At 37.8% G+C, this 16,487-nt stretch overlaps 1 protein-coding gene across 2 annotated transcripts in view; it reads left to right on the top strand.

The window, feature by feature from the left end:
- The window catches only part of pdgfc (platelet derived growth factor c), a 94,125-nt gene that overhangs the window by 71,425 nt on the left and 6,213 nt on the right, over positions 1–16,487 (top strand). For both annotated transcript variants that reach the window (XM_055224576.1, XM_033974209.2), the window contains one exon: positions 3,753–3,933. In XM_055224576.1, the coding sequence (XP_055080551.1) occupies positions 3,753–3,933 (181 nt within the window). The remainder of the gene's footprint in view (positions 1–3,752; positions 3,934–16,487) is intronic.

The following is a 16,487-nucleotide window of genomic DNA, read 5'->3' as shown; positions in this document are numbered from 1 at the left end:
TTTCTTGCATATTTTCAGTTATATACTTTGAAAGACATGCATTCATATTGGTAAAAGGTTTGCCTCTCCACAGATCTGACTTGTAACTTGGCCTAGCCGGTAGTGTCACCTCCTTGTTTCTAATGAGATAGACAAGTCTAATGCCATACTGTGAAACATTTCAGGCAAAGCAGTAACAAGCAGATACAGAGTGCAAGTCTAAAATAACAACTGTACTAGTTCCTCAAACACATTAGCAATATTTTAAGTTTTTATATATAAGGCAAGCTGTTTACATTTTAAGTTTTTTGCGTTTTAGTTCAAGTTGAAATCAAAAAGCCAGGGCTCCTTAATCCTCCAGCTGTGTACTCCTACAGAAATTGCATTTTTGTGCTAGTCCTACCCTGCCAGCTCAGTCCTTGTTATCTCAGTTTACGTCATGAAAGTACGATAGTCCATACTAGTGCTTCTGTTGTAGAAACTGAGACCAGACAATCATTATATTGATTCATTTAGTTTTTCGATTAGCTTCTGTTTTGTCTTATCTAAAACAAATAAAAATGTCTTTCAGTATTAATATCTATGTGCCATTTAACACAATCAGTTTTAACAGTTATATTTCTCTCCATTAAAAATACCCAAGCTGTTAATGGACCATTACACATTACTGGATCTTGACCTCCATTAGGATTTGATTAACCCTAGTTATCATACTTGGATGTGGGTTTGTCATTTACTAGTGCAGGAAGCCGCTCTGTCTGACATGGCACCACTGAGCACATGAGGCTTGTACTGATCAGAGCTGGTGCATAAAACATGAGCCATCTGTCACAGCCAAGACATTTAACAGGAAGAACTCTGCAGCTACTGACCCCTACGCAGTCACTAAACCTGTCAGTTGCATTCACTTGTAATTCAACACACTGACAAATGAGTTTATAGTGCACTCAGCAGTTTATAGAATGGATCAGCTTTGGCGCCTAGACACTGGCAGGTAGAGACATCAGTGATGGGATGAAGGGAGTCATGGATATGTCTAGGAAATATGTCCTATGTATTTGGTAGTGAAGACGAGGAGATGAAAACGCTGAAGTGTTGTAGTATTAGCTCTATGGAGGATATTGGATGAAGGAGGGCTGTAGCTGAAGGAGGGAAGAGAAAGTGCACTCATATTAACCTGGCTCATGCCAGACCATTATGTTTAGAACTCTGAATTGAATGCTACACATTTATCAGTCTGGGATGGCTCTCAGTGAAAGTGATCCGAACCTATCAGGATGTTCAAACAAATACTCCAAGCAGATAGTTTGAAGCGTCACAACACCAAGCTGAAAAATGTCATTTTAGTTCAATCCAGTTGAGAGAAAAGTACAGATGTCTTTCCCTCCGCTCCCCTCTGCATGTTTTTCAAAAACAAAATAGTCCATATTTTTGCTAAAATAGGCCAAAATATGTCTAACGGCATTACCATGTATGTTTTGGTTTGGCCAGGCCCACTCACACCAGAGACAGTGTGCCAAGATGAATTCTTATAAGTTTGTGAACTCACAAATATTGGTTCAAGGGGGGAAAAAATCTAGTTTGACTGTAAATCTGTGTAATCTGGATTCCCATTCATGGTCAGCTTTTGCTCTCACACAAACTTCTTTACTTTTTACTTTTTCCCCAGCCCACATCTGCATACTCTGTAAATATATTGATCAATTTTTTGTGTGAGTGTCCATTCTACTTTACAGAAACTACCTTGAACTCAATCCGTCAAACCTGCGCACAATGTAAACAATGAGCCCACAGTCCAAACATCCGATTGGGCAGTGCCGTGTGTCAGCTTAGCGTGACTGTGTAAGCAAACGGTACCGTGATTCATCCTGGACTCAGAGAGAGCAGAGAAACAAGGCTGTACTGAGCGCTGGCTCAATGGGCAGGCGCACAGGAGAGAGACTGAACTTCTGAACTATGGGACTGGAGGGTTGGGAGGTTGGCCACTGTTTGCATTGGCACAGCACACAAGTCTGGAGCTATGCCACTGGGTTAATGTTTGTTGGTATTATGGGATGGCGGGGATGTCCATGTTGGGTAATTAAAGGGTAACTGAGTTTGATGTATGATGTGTAAGTAGGAAATGTAAAGCTTTCAGCAAAACATGTACTTATTCATTTATTTCAAATTGCTGTAAAGTAAAAAAAACAAAACTTATAAATTATGCAGAAATGTTAGCTTAGTGGTAGCCAAAATGTCAAAAAGTCATGATTCAATATCATTGTATCAATACAGTATTTGATATTATTTTTGGCAGAAAAGTAGGGATCTGTCCTGATCTGCACACTTTGATGATTGAGAGATGGTTAGTTTATTGTTGTGTGCAGAGAGATGGAATTTGGAATTTTAATGAGAAGAAAGTGAATCATTCTGACACTGCAAAAACTGTAGACTTTCTAGTAACTTAATATACAGATTTGTTGAGCTTATGGTTAATATCTCTTTAGTTACTGGGCCTATCCACGTGAAACAAAAACTGTCACAAAGTGCAATATATACAGTACATTCTGAGATTTCCTTTAAAAAAATACCTCATTGAATTTTAAATTTAATTAAAAAGCCTATAAAAGTCTATCTGAATCATATACTGTATATATAAATAGACATAGCTAACCTGCTAGCCACCGTGTTCCAAATAGGAAGTGATCATGAACTGTGCTTCTGTAACTCAAGATATGAACATTAATAAGAAACCAATCAACTGCCTCACTCCTGCTAGCATTAGCAACAGGTTTGATTGACAGCACTGATAAGTGCCCACCCCTTGCTAAACCAGTGGTGCCGGCGAGAAGGAGCATTACCTTCCACAGCTTCACTCCAGATTTGTACTTTGGTTGCTATGATACTTGTGGTCGGAATTCCAAATATGGAGCCTGGCTCCAAATTTGCCCCGTAACCACTAGCCTGGCTGAGCTTCATTTGAAGCCGAATGCTATGGGTGATATCACACTCATTTAGTCCACTTCTTTATACAGTTTGTTATTTGAATGCATCTCACAACCACACTGTTACAAGTGACTAATCACTTTAAACTGTAGTGGCACTCCTGAGCAGCCCTTATACCTTCACAATAGACCTCTTCATCCTCTATATATGTATTCATCAGTTGAAATACTTGGTCATCTCAACATTTTTCAACAGTTTCCAGTTTAATTAAAAGCATTTCTCTGAGTGGCATCAGTAGTCCTTTATCAGTCTTTTGTGGTTTGTCAGACAGCTCCAGGCTTGTCTCCACACAAGACTGTAATCTCAGTTCATTTCTGCTCACTTAATGTAAGCAGTAAATACAGGCATAATAACAGAGCCACAGTCTGGAACGGAGCTGCTAAAGGTGTATTTGAGTTTTCATTTAGCTCAATCTTATTTCCCTGGGTGTTTGTTTCAAGAGTGTGGAAAATATTGAAGGAACTGTCTTACGCAAGATTGACTATATTCAAGCTTATGGCTGTTATTATCTTATTTCCTTATTAAAAACATACCTGTTATGTTTCATGCATTCATGTTTCCGTAACCCCCATGAAAAAAAAGCTTATTGCAATACTTTTACCACTGAAATGGCTAAAAACTCGATTACTGAATAAAGGTATGTTATGTACTATGTTTGCCTTGGATCCAGAATACACCATACTTGGTGTGCGAGTTATTGGTGATGACCGCAGAGGACACTGACGTAGATTTGCAACCATATATTCATCAACCAAACTAAGCCAGCTTCTAACTTGCTTCTCCTGCAGGTATGACTTTGTGGAGTTGGAGGAGCTGTCGGAGCGGTCCATCATGGGGCGCTGGTGTGGTTCTGAGCAGGTCTCCTCCTCTCTCCTCTCCAAAGGCTCTCAGGTCCGCATCAGGTTCATATCAGACGAGTACTTCCCATCAGAGCCTGGCTTCTGCATACGCTACTCACTACAACCTGCGGTAAGAGACATTCATTACTACTATTTACCACTTCAATGGAGATATATTCAAATGTTAGTACTTTACTCCACAGTTGTAGTGTGGTTATACAACCCCAACTCCAAAGAGGTTGGGACACTGTGTAAAGGATTCCTCCTGCAAAGCTTCAACAATTAGTGCTCTCAGTTCCCAAATGCTCATTGATTGCTGTTAAAAGGAAAGGTGATGTTACACAATGGTAAACATGCCCCTGTCCCAACTTAATTGGAACATGTTGCAGGCATCAAATTGAAAATGATTGAATATTTGCATAAAAACAATAAAGTTTATCAGTTTGAACAATAAATATCATCTCTTTGTAGTTTATTCAGTTCAATATAGGTTGAAAAGGACTTGCAAATCATTTTATTCTGTTTTTTTTTTCCTTTCTTTTTTTTAAGTTTTACACAGCATCTCAACTTCATTTGAATTGGGGTTGTAGGATAGAAGTAACATGGTAACTGATATACCATGTTTCATTCATGTGTACTAACCAACTAACTAAATCTCATGACTACCCCACTGTGAGAATGCCTAAAGTGGGGTCGTGGCCAGGTTTGTACCTGGATAAGAGGCCACTGGGAATACCAAGTGCCGCAATGGAGGAGCAGAGGCTCTAGTGCAAACTGTTGTTGGGCCCTTAGGCAAGATCTACGTTACCTAGTATTAATGTATAGATTAAGTGATACAGTGGTTGCACAGGGCTGATGGTACAGATTGACAGCCAGTAGTTCCTAACCACCACCAGGTATGGAGTGAATGAATTATGTAATGTAAAAAGATATGAGTGTCTTGAAAGGCGTTATATACAATCTAATACAATGTAATATTTTTTATAAAATTATGCTGATGAGATTTACAAATTCTTAGAATCCTAGAAAATGTGTTACGAGCATGAGGAAATATGTTGTGCCAGTGGCAAAGTAGCTTGCTCACAAGACAGTAACAATATACAAAACAGAGATGAATGAAATGATAAGAGTGAAAGAGCCCATTGATCGGTTTGCAAGTACAATGGGCTTTGTGAAATGAAGTATTCTAAAGCTTTAAAAAGCAGAGAATATAGGATTACTTAAACAGATGTGAATGAAACAAACATTAGGGAACGTTATAACATGGTAGAAAATACAGATGTTTTCTCATGATATAGCTTCTTTGAGGTCAAAATAAATCTATACATTGGATTGCTTGTTGTGACATCAAGGCCACATTCTTCTCCCTTTCTAATCTTATACCTAATCCTTAACCTTTGGACATGTGAAAAAGCTGTATGTCATTCTCCTGTCTATAATGATGTTGCCCTCAGCATGATGGAAAAATAAGCGGTTTGCCGTCCAGCAAAATGCTGTGTGACCCCCAGGTGGATTTGCTCTGATCCTGAGGTGGAAGAATGGATCAAAAGATGAAAGTACAATTCAAAACTAATACGCCATGATCCAAGACGTCTATTCTATAAATTGTCTCATTACATACTAGACTACTTTGTACTATGTGTATTGTCTCCACATGACATAGAAACACATATGCGATTTCGGGGTTATAGCATTGGGTGCACTAGATATATTCGGTTCAATTGTGTTCCAAGTAAAGCCATTTTCAAAAATAATAGTTTGAGGAATGAGGTGTCTTGCCCTGAATTTAGGGCAATTTAATGTGTATGATCAACCACAAGCCACATCCTGAACCAAGAATAGCCTTTTGTTTTGACACTAACCTTTTTTATAATAACTAGCAATGGACAAGCTCTCGGTCTTATATGGTATTGTTTCATTTATTGTAACCAACAAAAATTGCCGTAACATAAAGCCCAGATATTTCTTTTTAAGTAGCACCAGTCTATGTGCTCATGAGTAGATCCCAGTTTGTCAAGATAGTTTAAATAATCCATTAATCCAAAATCACCATCTCTGATCACTCAAAAATGGTTTGTTTGCATTTGCCCAGATTGTTGCGTCACATGCAAAAATGTTAATTTCTCCTGTGCAGTTTTTAAGTTGAATCATCAATGGACTTTTTTTGCAGTCAAATTGTGATCAAAACAAATGCATGGTTCAATTACCATAGAATTCACACTGCCTAGTGGTTTCATTAGTTTATTTTCTAATTTTCACTCCTGTTGCTGACAGCAGAGGGAGCTCCAACACCTAAATCCCTCATTGGAAACAGAGGGGAGTGTGTTTTCCTTTTTTTTTTTTTTTTTTTTTTTAATTCGGAAAGAATAAATATTATATAGCCATGTTCCTTCTAGTTCAAATATAATATCTTTCCCTTTTGCACATGGGCTTTTTATTTTCTGCACACATATGAAACAAGGCTTTTTATTTAATCACAGTCCCTTAAAAGTACTTTTAATCACTACACTATATTCCTTGATCCCATCCCATTTTGCTAAATAAAAATGAAAAACTAAACTATTTACAAGGGGAAAACTTACAGGAGCCCTTCAGCCTTTTACAACAGGTGATTAATTTAAAACCCATCAAGGGGGAAACACTCAGTTACAAAGTATATATACAGTGTACAATAAAATAAAATAATTGGAGAAGTCACAAAAAATGTGTTCTTATTGGCTCGATATACTTGATCAATTTGTTCCATATACAATACAATTTGTTTCTTTCAATGTTTCTTGTGTAAGTTAGTTTTTTCCATTTTAAATATTTCAGATACTATATCAATCCAACCATCCACTGAAGGCAGAGTGGGATTTAGCCATTTTCTAGTGATGTTCTTCAGCTTCTTATTACTTCTCCATTCCAAGAAAGCAACCCTACCTAAATTCAGAGTTTTAAAGTTGAATGGCACATTCACTGCAAAAACTTTAATCTTGTGTGGCTCTCACTCCAATGCATTGTTAATTTGGAGCAAGCCCAGAATATGTGATAATGATTCCCCTCCTCAGAACTACACTGTCTCCAGCATGCTAACTTGTTGGTTACTTAATCTGGGGTGCTAAAATATCAAATAACATTCTTCCACCAGTGCTCTCTCTGGGAAATGGAAGAATTTGATGACCACTGAAATGACCAGATACTTTCCCAGGGAGTGTATTTTCCAAAATATTTTAAAGAACATTTGAAATATGTATCCCAAGGTGACCTAAAGCAGGGAATTAAAGCCACTAGAATGCCTAATATGCGCTCTTAAAAACATAAAATATCGGTTTTCAACTAGAACAAATATCGGTTATTGGTATCAGCTAAAAGTAATCCCTATCAGATCATCCCTGCAATACTAGCTTAACTATAGTTTGTACCATAATATGTGTAATGTTGACTTGTACTTTCCTAGTTGTCCGTAGTCCATTTATTCTGACCTTTCTAGTGTCTGGTACTCAGGGTTAAGGATGTGGTTGAGCTTGGTTTAGTTTGAAAGAAACATATAATTTCTTCTGTGTAATATTGAACCAGGATACAGGTCATGGGAAGTTTTTGGTCCATCTGTTTTAAACATTAAACACTTTGGAAACACTTTAAAAACAAATGCTGTTGACGTTTGTCATTTGGCCATTTTGGGTGGTTCAACAAGTGCAAGGTTGTGATCATAGTCTCATAATTATTCCATCTATTTAAAAGTGCACTATGTAACTTTCTGTTGGGAGGGGAGGGGGGATTTGGTGTCACGATTATCATGGCCAAAATAACTGCGATTAACACTTATATCACAATAATTAGGGTTGCTGACAGTTTAAAAATGTTCTGGATATGAATAATCACAATTTTAATATTATGAATAGGTTCCATATTTAAACAACTGTTAAAGATTGTACTTTGTTGGGATCTAGAGGAGATCATCAGAGAGAAGTATTTTTTTTCCTGCACATTCTGGTGACACAATGGCGACTATCTTTGTTGGCGATTATCATGATCATATAAAAAGTGCCACGAATGATTATTGTCAACCCTTTTTATCACAATAAATGATATTATTGTTTATCATCCAATTCCTATTATATATACAGTCTATGGTCTTCCCCAAGAAAACAAGGACAGCATAATAAGATGATGTTTGAACAGGCTATCTTCTCGTTGGTGGGTGAAAATTTAACTTTGTTGCCCAATTGCATACTGTCACGTTATTTTTCTCAGATTTATGTTTATATAAATGTTTGTAGACAAATTTAACCCATCAACTACTATCTGGCAACTTGTCAGATCTTTAGTTAGGTTCTTGGTCAAGAGTACCAAGCTGGAGGATTAGTTTAAGAGTTCAAGTTTTGGTTTTGAGCCACACTAAAGTGCATAAACACAGGCAGAACATGCAAATTCCACACATTTAAGTCTCACGTTGTGCAATTACTGAACTATGCGACTTTCTTGCTGTGAGTTTTCCAGTTACTGTTTTTTCTGTGAAATGCTAGAAATACTAAAATCTTTTAAATCCCCATAAGCCAGTAATATGAAGCCTCCTAGCTGTCTCTGTGTAAGCTGTCAGACCACACACAGTTTTGTCCTTTCTCCGTTCGACAAAAGCAGATGACAAATTTGAAGCCAGCCCTGTTCTGACCTGTCATGATGAAGTTCTGCTCTCCTTCTCCTGAGTAAACATCTCATTAATCCCCCATGTCCTCAGGCAGTCTCATAATTCCCTCAAGTCACATAATTCTACTCTTCAAAAGATTAAATTGCTCTTCGATTTCAGGTAAATTAATATTTTATTTCTTGCCGCCAAACAAGCACACATAGGTTATAATCATTTGAATTGATTTGAGTAACTTGAGGGGGTACTTTGCAGAATTAATTTTTTCTAGCGTGTTATAACCATTCCTCATCAAAAACATGCCTGCGGTATATGTCATTCATGCATGTTTGAGTAATCTTGTGATCTCTCCTCGCAGTACAAGCCTGTACAAACCTACGTAACTCATGTTCCCACACAGCCATTAGCAGAATGAAAGTGAATTGTGTTGTTAGCACTCTGAAAGGGGAGTGACTTAGCATGGAGGGCAAGGGGTACGTCGAAAACAAAACTATGAAAGTACACATTTTATTATGTTGTTTTTGGCCAATATAGAAATAAACAATAACAGGGTAATATGGTGATCTAAAGTCTGTGTTTTAATTAATACCCCATAGAAGTGACTTAAAAGTGATCATAGAAGTCAAATCGGTTTTGTAAACTCTACAAGCAAACCAGGATGTAATTCTGGTGCACTGTTAGCATGCTAGTGGTAAGTGAGGAATAACTGTGAATAACTGTTTAAAATGAAAAAAAAAAACAGTTTTTCCACATTTTTCCACCTATATGAAAATGCCTCCAGTGATAGATAAAGTCGAAAACTATATAAAACCAGTCAAAAGATTCCTTCAGATTCCTTCAAAGCAAATTAAATATCTAAACTTGACAAAACTGTACCAAGACAAGATTAACATTCCAAATAGTGTTGTCAAAAATATCAAAAATCAGATACTAACCGATACTCAAACTACTATCGAAACTAGATACTCATTTGAGCAGGTTATATAAAAGAAAGTACTGTTATTTAATGCTGAAAATCGCATTCCATTGTCTATAGAAAGAAATTGAGTGTGAAACTTTAGTATCGTGACAACACTAATTCCGAATACAAGACATTTGAATATCGATATTAGAATAGCTGTTGAAAAGATTTGTTGCTACTTTTGTACCACCCGCCTCACAGACTGGATTTCCATTTCAAACACTGGGGCTAGTGTTGTGACCACACAGTGTAGCCCGCTCCTAATGACCGGCTCATTTGACTGCCTCAGAAGCTCTTTCATTTGGTCGACTGATAAACAAACCTGTTTTTTCCTGCTTACACCAAAGCGAACACGACAGGAAAAGGGTTATGAAGATTGAGCATGTAATTAGTGCTATAAGTGAAGTTAAACACAGACTCCGGTGGTTACACTCTTTGTTTGGGGGTAAAGTCAATCCACCAAAAGACTGCACACTTACCAAAGAGAGCAAAGACACAAGGGACACAGTGCAGGGTTGCCACATGTACGATAATTTACATATTATGATCATTTTGACTCATTCCTAAAAGGTCCAAATGTGCGATCATTTCAGAGCACCAGAAAAAGTCTTATTTAATGATCCGCTGCTTGCCTTTTCTGGAATCACACCAATCCAGTTTGACAGAAAACGGACCCAGGATCAGTAGTAGAACTTGTACATGTCGTGTTCTGACAAAATGGCGCTTACTAGTGATTGGACTTTCGGCGCTTTTGTGGGATCTGAGTCTTTTGGATCTGTTTTTTCAAAGAACTGTTCAAAAGTCTGGCGCTTTTATTATTTATTTATTTGACGGAAGCCATTGTGAGAACTCATTTTAGCAATAAACTGATCACAGAGAAATGACCAAATGTGTTTAAAATGGTTCAAACTGAGAGTTAGAGAGGATTTGCCCTTTGAAATGAAATAGAATCTAAATAAAATGTTGGTCTACAATAATAATAATAAAAATAAAAATAAAAAACAACGGTTATTATGATGCCAAATCTGTTTTTTGTGCATCTCTCACTTGTGTCACCTGCTCTGCTTCTGTGCTGATTCTTGTGTTGAGTCAGTGTAAATCAGTGTAAAAATGCTTCAACATTAGAAATAAAAACAGTTCAGTTCTTTTAAAAAATCATAATCAGAAGACTTTTATTGCCATTGTTTCTGAACCTGTGTTCAGAAACAATCACAAACTAGGAACTTACTTCGGTGATAAAGTGCAACATAAAACACACTGAATAAATACAAATACAAATAAGGGCGTTCACAAAGTTATAAAAAGACATACTTAAAAAATAAAATACTTATAGGTAGAAAATATATACAACAGCAGCATCAGAACAACAGTGCAAACATGACTTATTAAAGTGACTGGTATTATAAAGTGTCCAGTTTTGTGCACATGTTATAAAGTGTTCATGAGACAAACGGCAGAGGGGAAGAAACTGTTCTTATCACGAGAGGTTCTGGTCCCAATGGACCGTAGCCTCCTGCCAGAGGGAAGTGTCTCAAATAGTCCATGTCCAACCGACATGGAGTTCCGGTTCCAACCGTTCATGCTAAGGAACTGTTCAAAAGAGTCGACTCGTTCATGAACATCACTAGCACTTACAGCTGAATAAGTCTGTCTGTTTCGTTCATAAATAAGGCATCTGAAAGGGACAGCAGAAGTTGCCATAGGAGTTCAAGGTTCAGGTTAGATATGTTCTGAAACGGGGTGTCAAACTACGAATAAAAGGAGCAGGCAGACGACACAGAGCCAATGCGGTTTAATGTTAGCGGTTAAGTTCTGAAGTGTAAGTCCTGCATGAGCCCTGTATGTGATGTACTGTTAGGCATGATATATACGGTTTAAAAGGCGGGTTGTGAGCTCTCTCTGCGTATAAGTAATTCGTGGCTGTTTGAAGGCAGGCTGATGGGGCTGAGTGTGCCGTGGTGCTTTGCCTGGTCTTAGTGGACTATAGTGTTTGCCTGTATGTATTAGGCGTCAAATCTCACTTTATGCATAAATAATCCATCTAGAGGGTGTGGAATTGTAATTTTCTTGAGTTAATCTTTAATCTTTTGCAAACACATTTTACCATGTTATTGTCAAATTTTTTGTACTGTACAATAAAATACGATCATTTTGGTACAATATTATGGTTTTGAGGACCTGGCAACACTGACACAGCATCACAGGAATTACAATATGGAGACATTTTATCATTATGTAAAACAGATTACTGTAGAGGAAACTGTCTAAACCCGGTATTGATAGATTCTGTGGTCCAAGACTGAAAGAGTTTTGATTTTAGTTGTCAAAAAGCACAATTTTTGAAGCTTTTGTCACATAAAGAGTAATATTTGACACATATTTGCAGCATACTCCTTGCGCTCAAACCAACAGGAAGAGTTTCTCTTGCTACCTCAAAATGCACATTGTTTATCCAGGCTGTGTCTTCATCATGGTTAATAAAAATGATTTTCATAATGGGTGGGATGATTCTGTAAAAATATCCATTCGTTTGTTACTGGTGTTTCGCTCCTTGCAAGTGCCCAAACAAACATAAATCCTACCGAAATCCTATCGAAATAAGAATTGAAATGTGACGCAAGTGAATAGTTTTGCAGTTTGTGTAACGGAAACTGACTGATAATAAGTTTCATTTAGTAGATTTCTTTTAAGCTGTTAATATTAGTCAACTATTGAGACCAAATGTGCAATTCTGGTCTCAAGCTTAAAAAATATCAGTTTAAAAAAATATATACACATAACTTTGAATTGATCAGAAAATATGACTGAAATCCGGTAACGCACTTAAAAGACCCTTGGATCAAAAATAAATTCCATAGCTACTACTGTATTTTCCACAAGCCAACAACCTATGGCTAACATCCTAAGTTACTATAAAAACAGTGAGGAACCCTGAAGGGAGCATCGAAGCGGTTTACATTTCCATCTCACATTTTTCACAAGTTCTTCGGGTTCAGGTGGAATCAAACGCACTATTGAGGCTGACACGTTTCCACAGTTTGTGCTCCACGCTGAGGAGGGACGAGGCGAGGAAAGAGTGGGGAGAAAGGGAGGCTCCGGCCCCTGCTTCCTTTGAAGAGGAGGGACCCCATCTCTCAGGGTTATATTTGAACAAGAAAAAAGGCCTCTACCAGTCACGGCACTTCCACACAGAGGTTATACGGAGGATAAGAGGGCTCTGTGGTTTGTAGGAAGAGCAGAGGGGAGTGGGGGAGGGTGTAGTAGTGTTAGGGGTCAGGCTAAATGTAACATGTAGCTTTGTCTTACGGTAACTAATTACAAATAATTGCATTACTGAGTAGATTCTTGGGGTCTGATCTGTGTTATAATATTGTTTTTTTGTGTGTGTCTTGTTTCATTCACAAGTGTTTAATACACAAACCCTGCATAGTTAGGCTGAATCCTTCTCTCAAACAGAAAACACTATCTTCCGCCTTGTGATGTCATATAGTAATACAGGAAGTGCTCCACTGTGTCTTTAAAGTCCATACACTATCATTAGAATCATTTGGATTATTTCAGCCCTGGAATTGCCCATCTCTAGAGAACAACAGATAAATGGTAGCGGTTAACTTGAAAACAACTGCTTCATGACATCACAAGGTGGAACACTGCATTTTGAGCTTTGGAAATGTAGACAAACTAATAATAAGGGGTTACTCAAACATGTGTGAAACAAAACACAACTGCAGATGTGTTTTTCATGAGGTAACAACATTTTAATATGTCTTAAAGCTCACAAGAGTCAGTTTAAAATAATTACATTCAGCTTTAACCTGTTTCATTTATATGAAATACTGATTAAAATGAAAACAAATCTGTTAATAGTAACTAGTACTCCGAGTGGTACTTTTCATGCGTACTTTTTACTTTTCCTTAAGTCCAATTTTGGAAGCAGTACTTGTACTTATAAATGAGTACATTTTTAGCTGTGTAACACCTAACCCCTGTCTTACCTCATTGCAGATATATTGCAGCTCAAAATGAGACCACTGTTCGCTGTCTGCATCTAATTATAATGCACTTTTATTATTTGAAAATCAGCTTGTAATGCTCGTGCCCGATTAGCATGCTAGTTGTTGCACTGTTATGGAAACTTTGCTATGGCCTCTGAAAGTTGTAAAAAAAAAAAAAATTTAAAAAAGCTCACACTTTTATATACACTTGTCCACCTCCAAGGCACTCAAAGAGCTTTACATCAAAGAACCACTCACTCATTCACAGACACATTCATACACCAGTGCACACAGACATTGGGGACAAGGTGGGTTGAGTGGCTTGCCCAAGGACACAACAACAGCAGTCATCTGAAATCACACTGCCAACCTGTGAGCCAGTGAATTTGACTACTCAACCAACGATGTTTATGTCAAGAGCAGGAGTCGAACCACCAAGCTTCAAATCAGTGTTGTTGACTAGAACAGCCCATCCGATAAGGTTGAATAAGTCTCCATAACCCTAAGCCACATTTAACACTGGTCCACACTGGAACCCTGTTGTAATAGCCACACGTTCTGTTTTCACTCTGCCCTTAAGTAAACCGTGAGGCATGTTTTTGTCAGTGGAAGCTACCTCTGCTCTCTCTTCTCCCCAGCCTGTGTCGTAGGAAGTGGTTAGTGCGTGTGGGTTTAAATAAGACTCATTGTTTTGCTGCTCCCTGGCTCACTCGCTGGATGGATGCTATTCTGGTCCTGTCAGCCCGGCACAGTCAGCTCAACCTGTCATTTGTGCTCCCAGGAATAAGACTGTGGTACAGCTGCTGAGTTAGAACAAAGCAGAGACAAGCTAATCACTGCTGCAGACACTTTGGCAGTCGGAACACTTTTTACTTTTCGCTCCAAAATAAGCAGTGGTGGAGCGTAAAGGAGTCGAAGTAAAGTAAAGTATTATGCTTATAGGTATACATTTTAGGCACGTGTCAAACTCAAGGCCCGAGAGCCAAATGTGGCCCTCCACATCATTTTATATGGCCCTCGACAGGGTAAATTAAAAGATATGATAGACTTAAAATGTCATTTTACCAGGAGACATGCAGTTACACAGCCATTTTTACATCTAGGAAAATGCACATGCAATATTTGTAACTTGAATAAGTCATAAATACAGAAACAGTTAATGAACAAATGAACAAATTAGAAAAAGTAGTTAGATTTTTTTTACATCCGGCCCTTTCAGAGCAGCCATTTTGCTGAGGTGGCCCTTGGTGAACATGTGTTTGACACCCCTGATTTTAGGTATCTTTACTTTTACTACATTTGAGAGCAAGTATCTGTACTTTCTACTCCACTACATTTTTTAACGGTACTGAAAAGTAAAAGTATTTTTTTATTATTGAGACCTGAGGTGGGACGTTTACTTTTTAACATATATAGTTTGAGGAAACAAGCCTTATAAGACCTCAAAATCTGTGCATAATACTTTAAGTTAATTTTAAATAGGTACTTTAATAATTTTCCTTGAGTATTTCTTTGTTCTGGTACCTGTACTTTTACTTAAATAACAAAATCGAGTAATCCTTCCATCACTGAAAATAAGACTTCAACATTCAGATCTTTACCCAGAATGAGCTCTGAATGGCTTTTTCTTAGGAAGTCAATGATTCCTATCCTAGCAGGAAGCAGCTTTATGAGTAAGCCTTGTATGTGTTCCCCCAAAGAGTATTAAAAGCAGCACTTTGTGACAAATGAGACCATTACAATGTTGGTGTGTGGTGCAGGTCCTATATTATGCCAAATGGACTCTTGTGAGCTTTAAGCCATGTTAAAATGCTCTTACCTCCTCAAAAATATACCCTGGAGTTGTGTTTTGTTTCATTCACACATGTTTGCGTAATCCTGGATTATTAATCAGTCTGCATCTCCAAAAGTCAAAATACTCTGTTCTACATTATGATGTCATGAAGTGGCAGTTTTGAAGTTGAACACAACTCTGGTATATTTTTGATGTACAAAAATCATAACATATATTAGAAAATAGCGTAATGTTCCTTTAAATAGCTACTTCCTCCTTCCGCTGTGTGAAAATCAGGTACCTGGCCTTAATAAAACACGAAGAAAGACTTAATTAATAATGGGGTTTAGAAACTACTTGACCCTCACTTCTAACCCTACACCCTTAATTAAATAGTTACTACTTACTTCTTCATGCTTTATTAAGACTAATTAAGGAAGGCAGTTGCAGTTGCACAGTGGTTGGCAGGTCATACAACAGATGCCCTTCGTGTCATAAGCAGATACACATTATGGTGACGGTAGAAGGAAACACGAGTAATTGACTTGAGCAGTTTCTGGCTTGGGAACCGCAAACACTTCTCTGCTTTGCCAGTAGTTGCCAATATCAACTTGTTATTTCCTTCCTCGTTCTTGGAGGGAGTTGGACACAATAACCATAATGTTGTGTTAATGTTATGTTTTGTGAAAGAAAAAGAATACTAACTATGCTTTGTTGGTCACAAATGTGCGCACGATCGACCACAGTCATGTACTGCATCAGCCAATGAAGCCTACACATTATGTAAACAGAACAGCCTTGTTGTTTTGTTTTGCTTTTGTACTTAAGGTTAAGGTAGGCAAGGCAAGGCGAGTTTGTTTGTGTAGCGCAATTCGTACACAAAGTAATCCAAAGTGCTTTAACGAAGTATAAAGACATTAAAATCACACAAATCAAAACATAAATAATCACAAATAATCATCATAAAAGGTACACGTTACTGTTTCCATAAAGACATTTTCCCCGTGCATTTGACCCATCCTTTAATGCCACTGGGGTAGCTTGTCAGGAGCAGTGGGGATCCATTTCTAGACCTTGAGGTAGGCAAGGCAAGTTTATTCGTTCAAAGTGCTTTACAGAATAACAAAGACTTTAAAATCACACTACGACTTATGTTTAGTCCTGACTCTGGGCACCAGCAGGAGGCCGGTCCCTGAAGTCCTCAGAGTGTGAGATGGTTCATATGGCTCTAACATTGTTGGAGATGTTGGACTATTTTAGCTGGAGGATTTTACCTTTGTTGCATGTTTTGGCGACCCCGGAATCTTCTAGCTGTGAGGTGTGAGTA

The sequence above is a fragment of the Periophthalmus magnuspinnatus genome, chromosome 10 (assembly GCF_009829125.3).
Source record: "Periophthalmus magnuspinnatus isolate fPerMag1 chromosome 10, fPerMag1.2.pri, whole genome shotgun sequence".
NCBI classification, from domain to species: Eukaryota; Metazoa; Chordata; class Actinopteri; order Gobiiformes; family Gobiidae; genus Periophthalmus; species Periophthalmus magnuspinnatus.
Note: the sequence above shows the minus strand (reverse complement) of the source record. Positions and strands in the feature narration are given on the sequence as shown.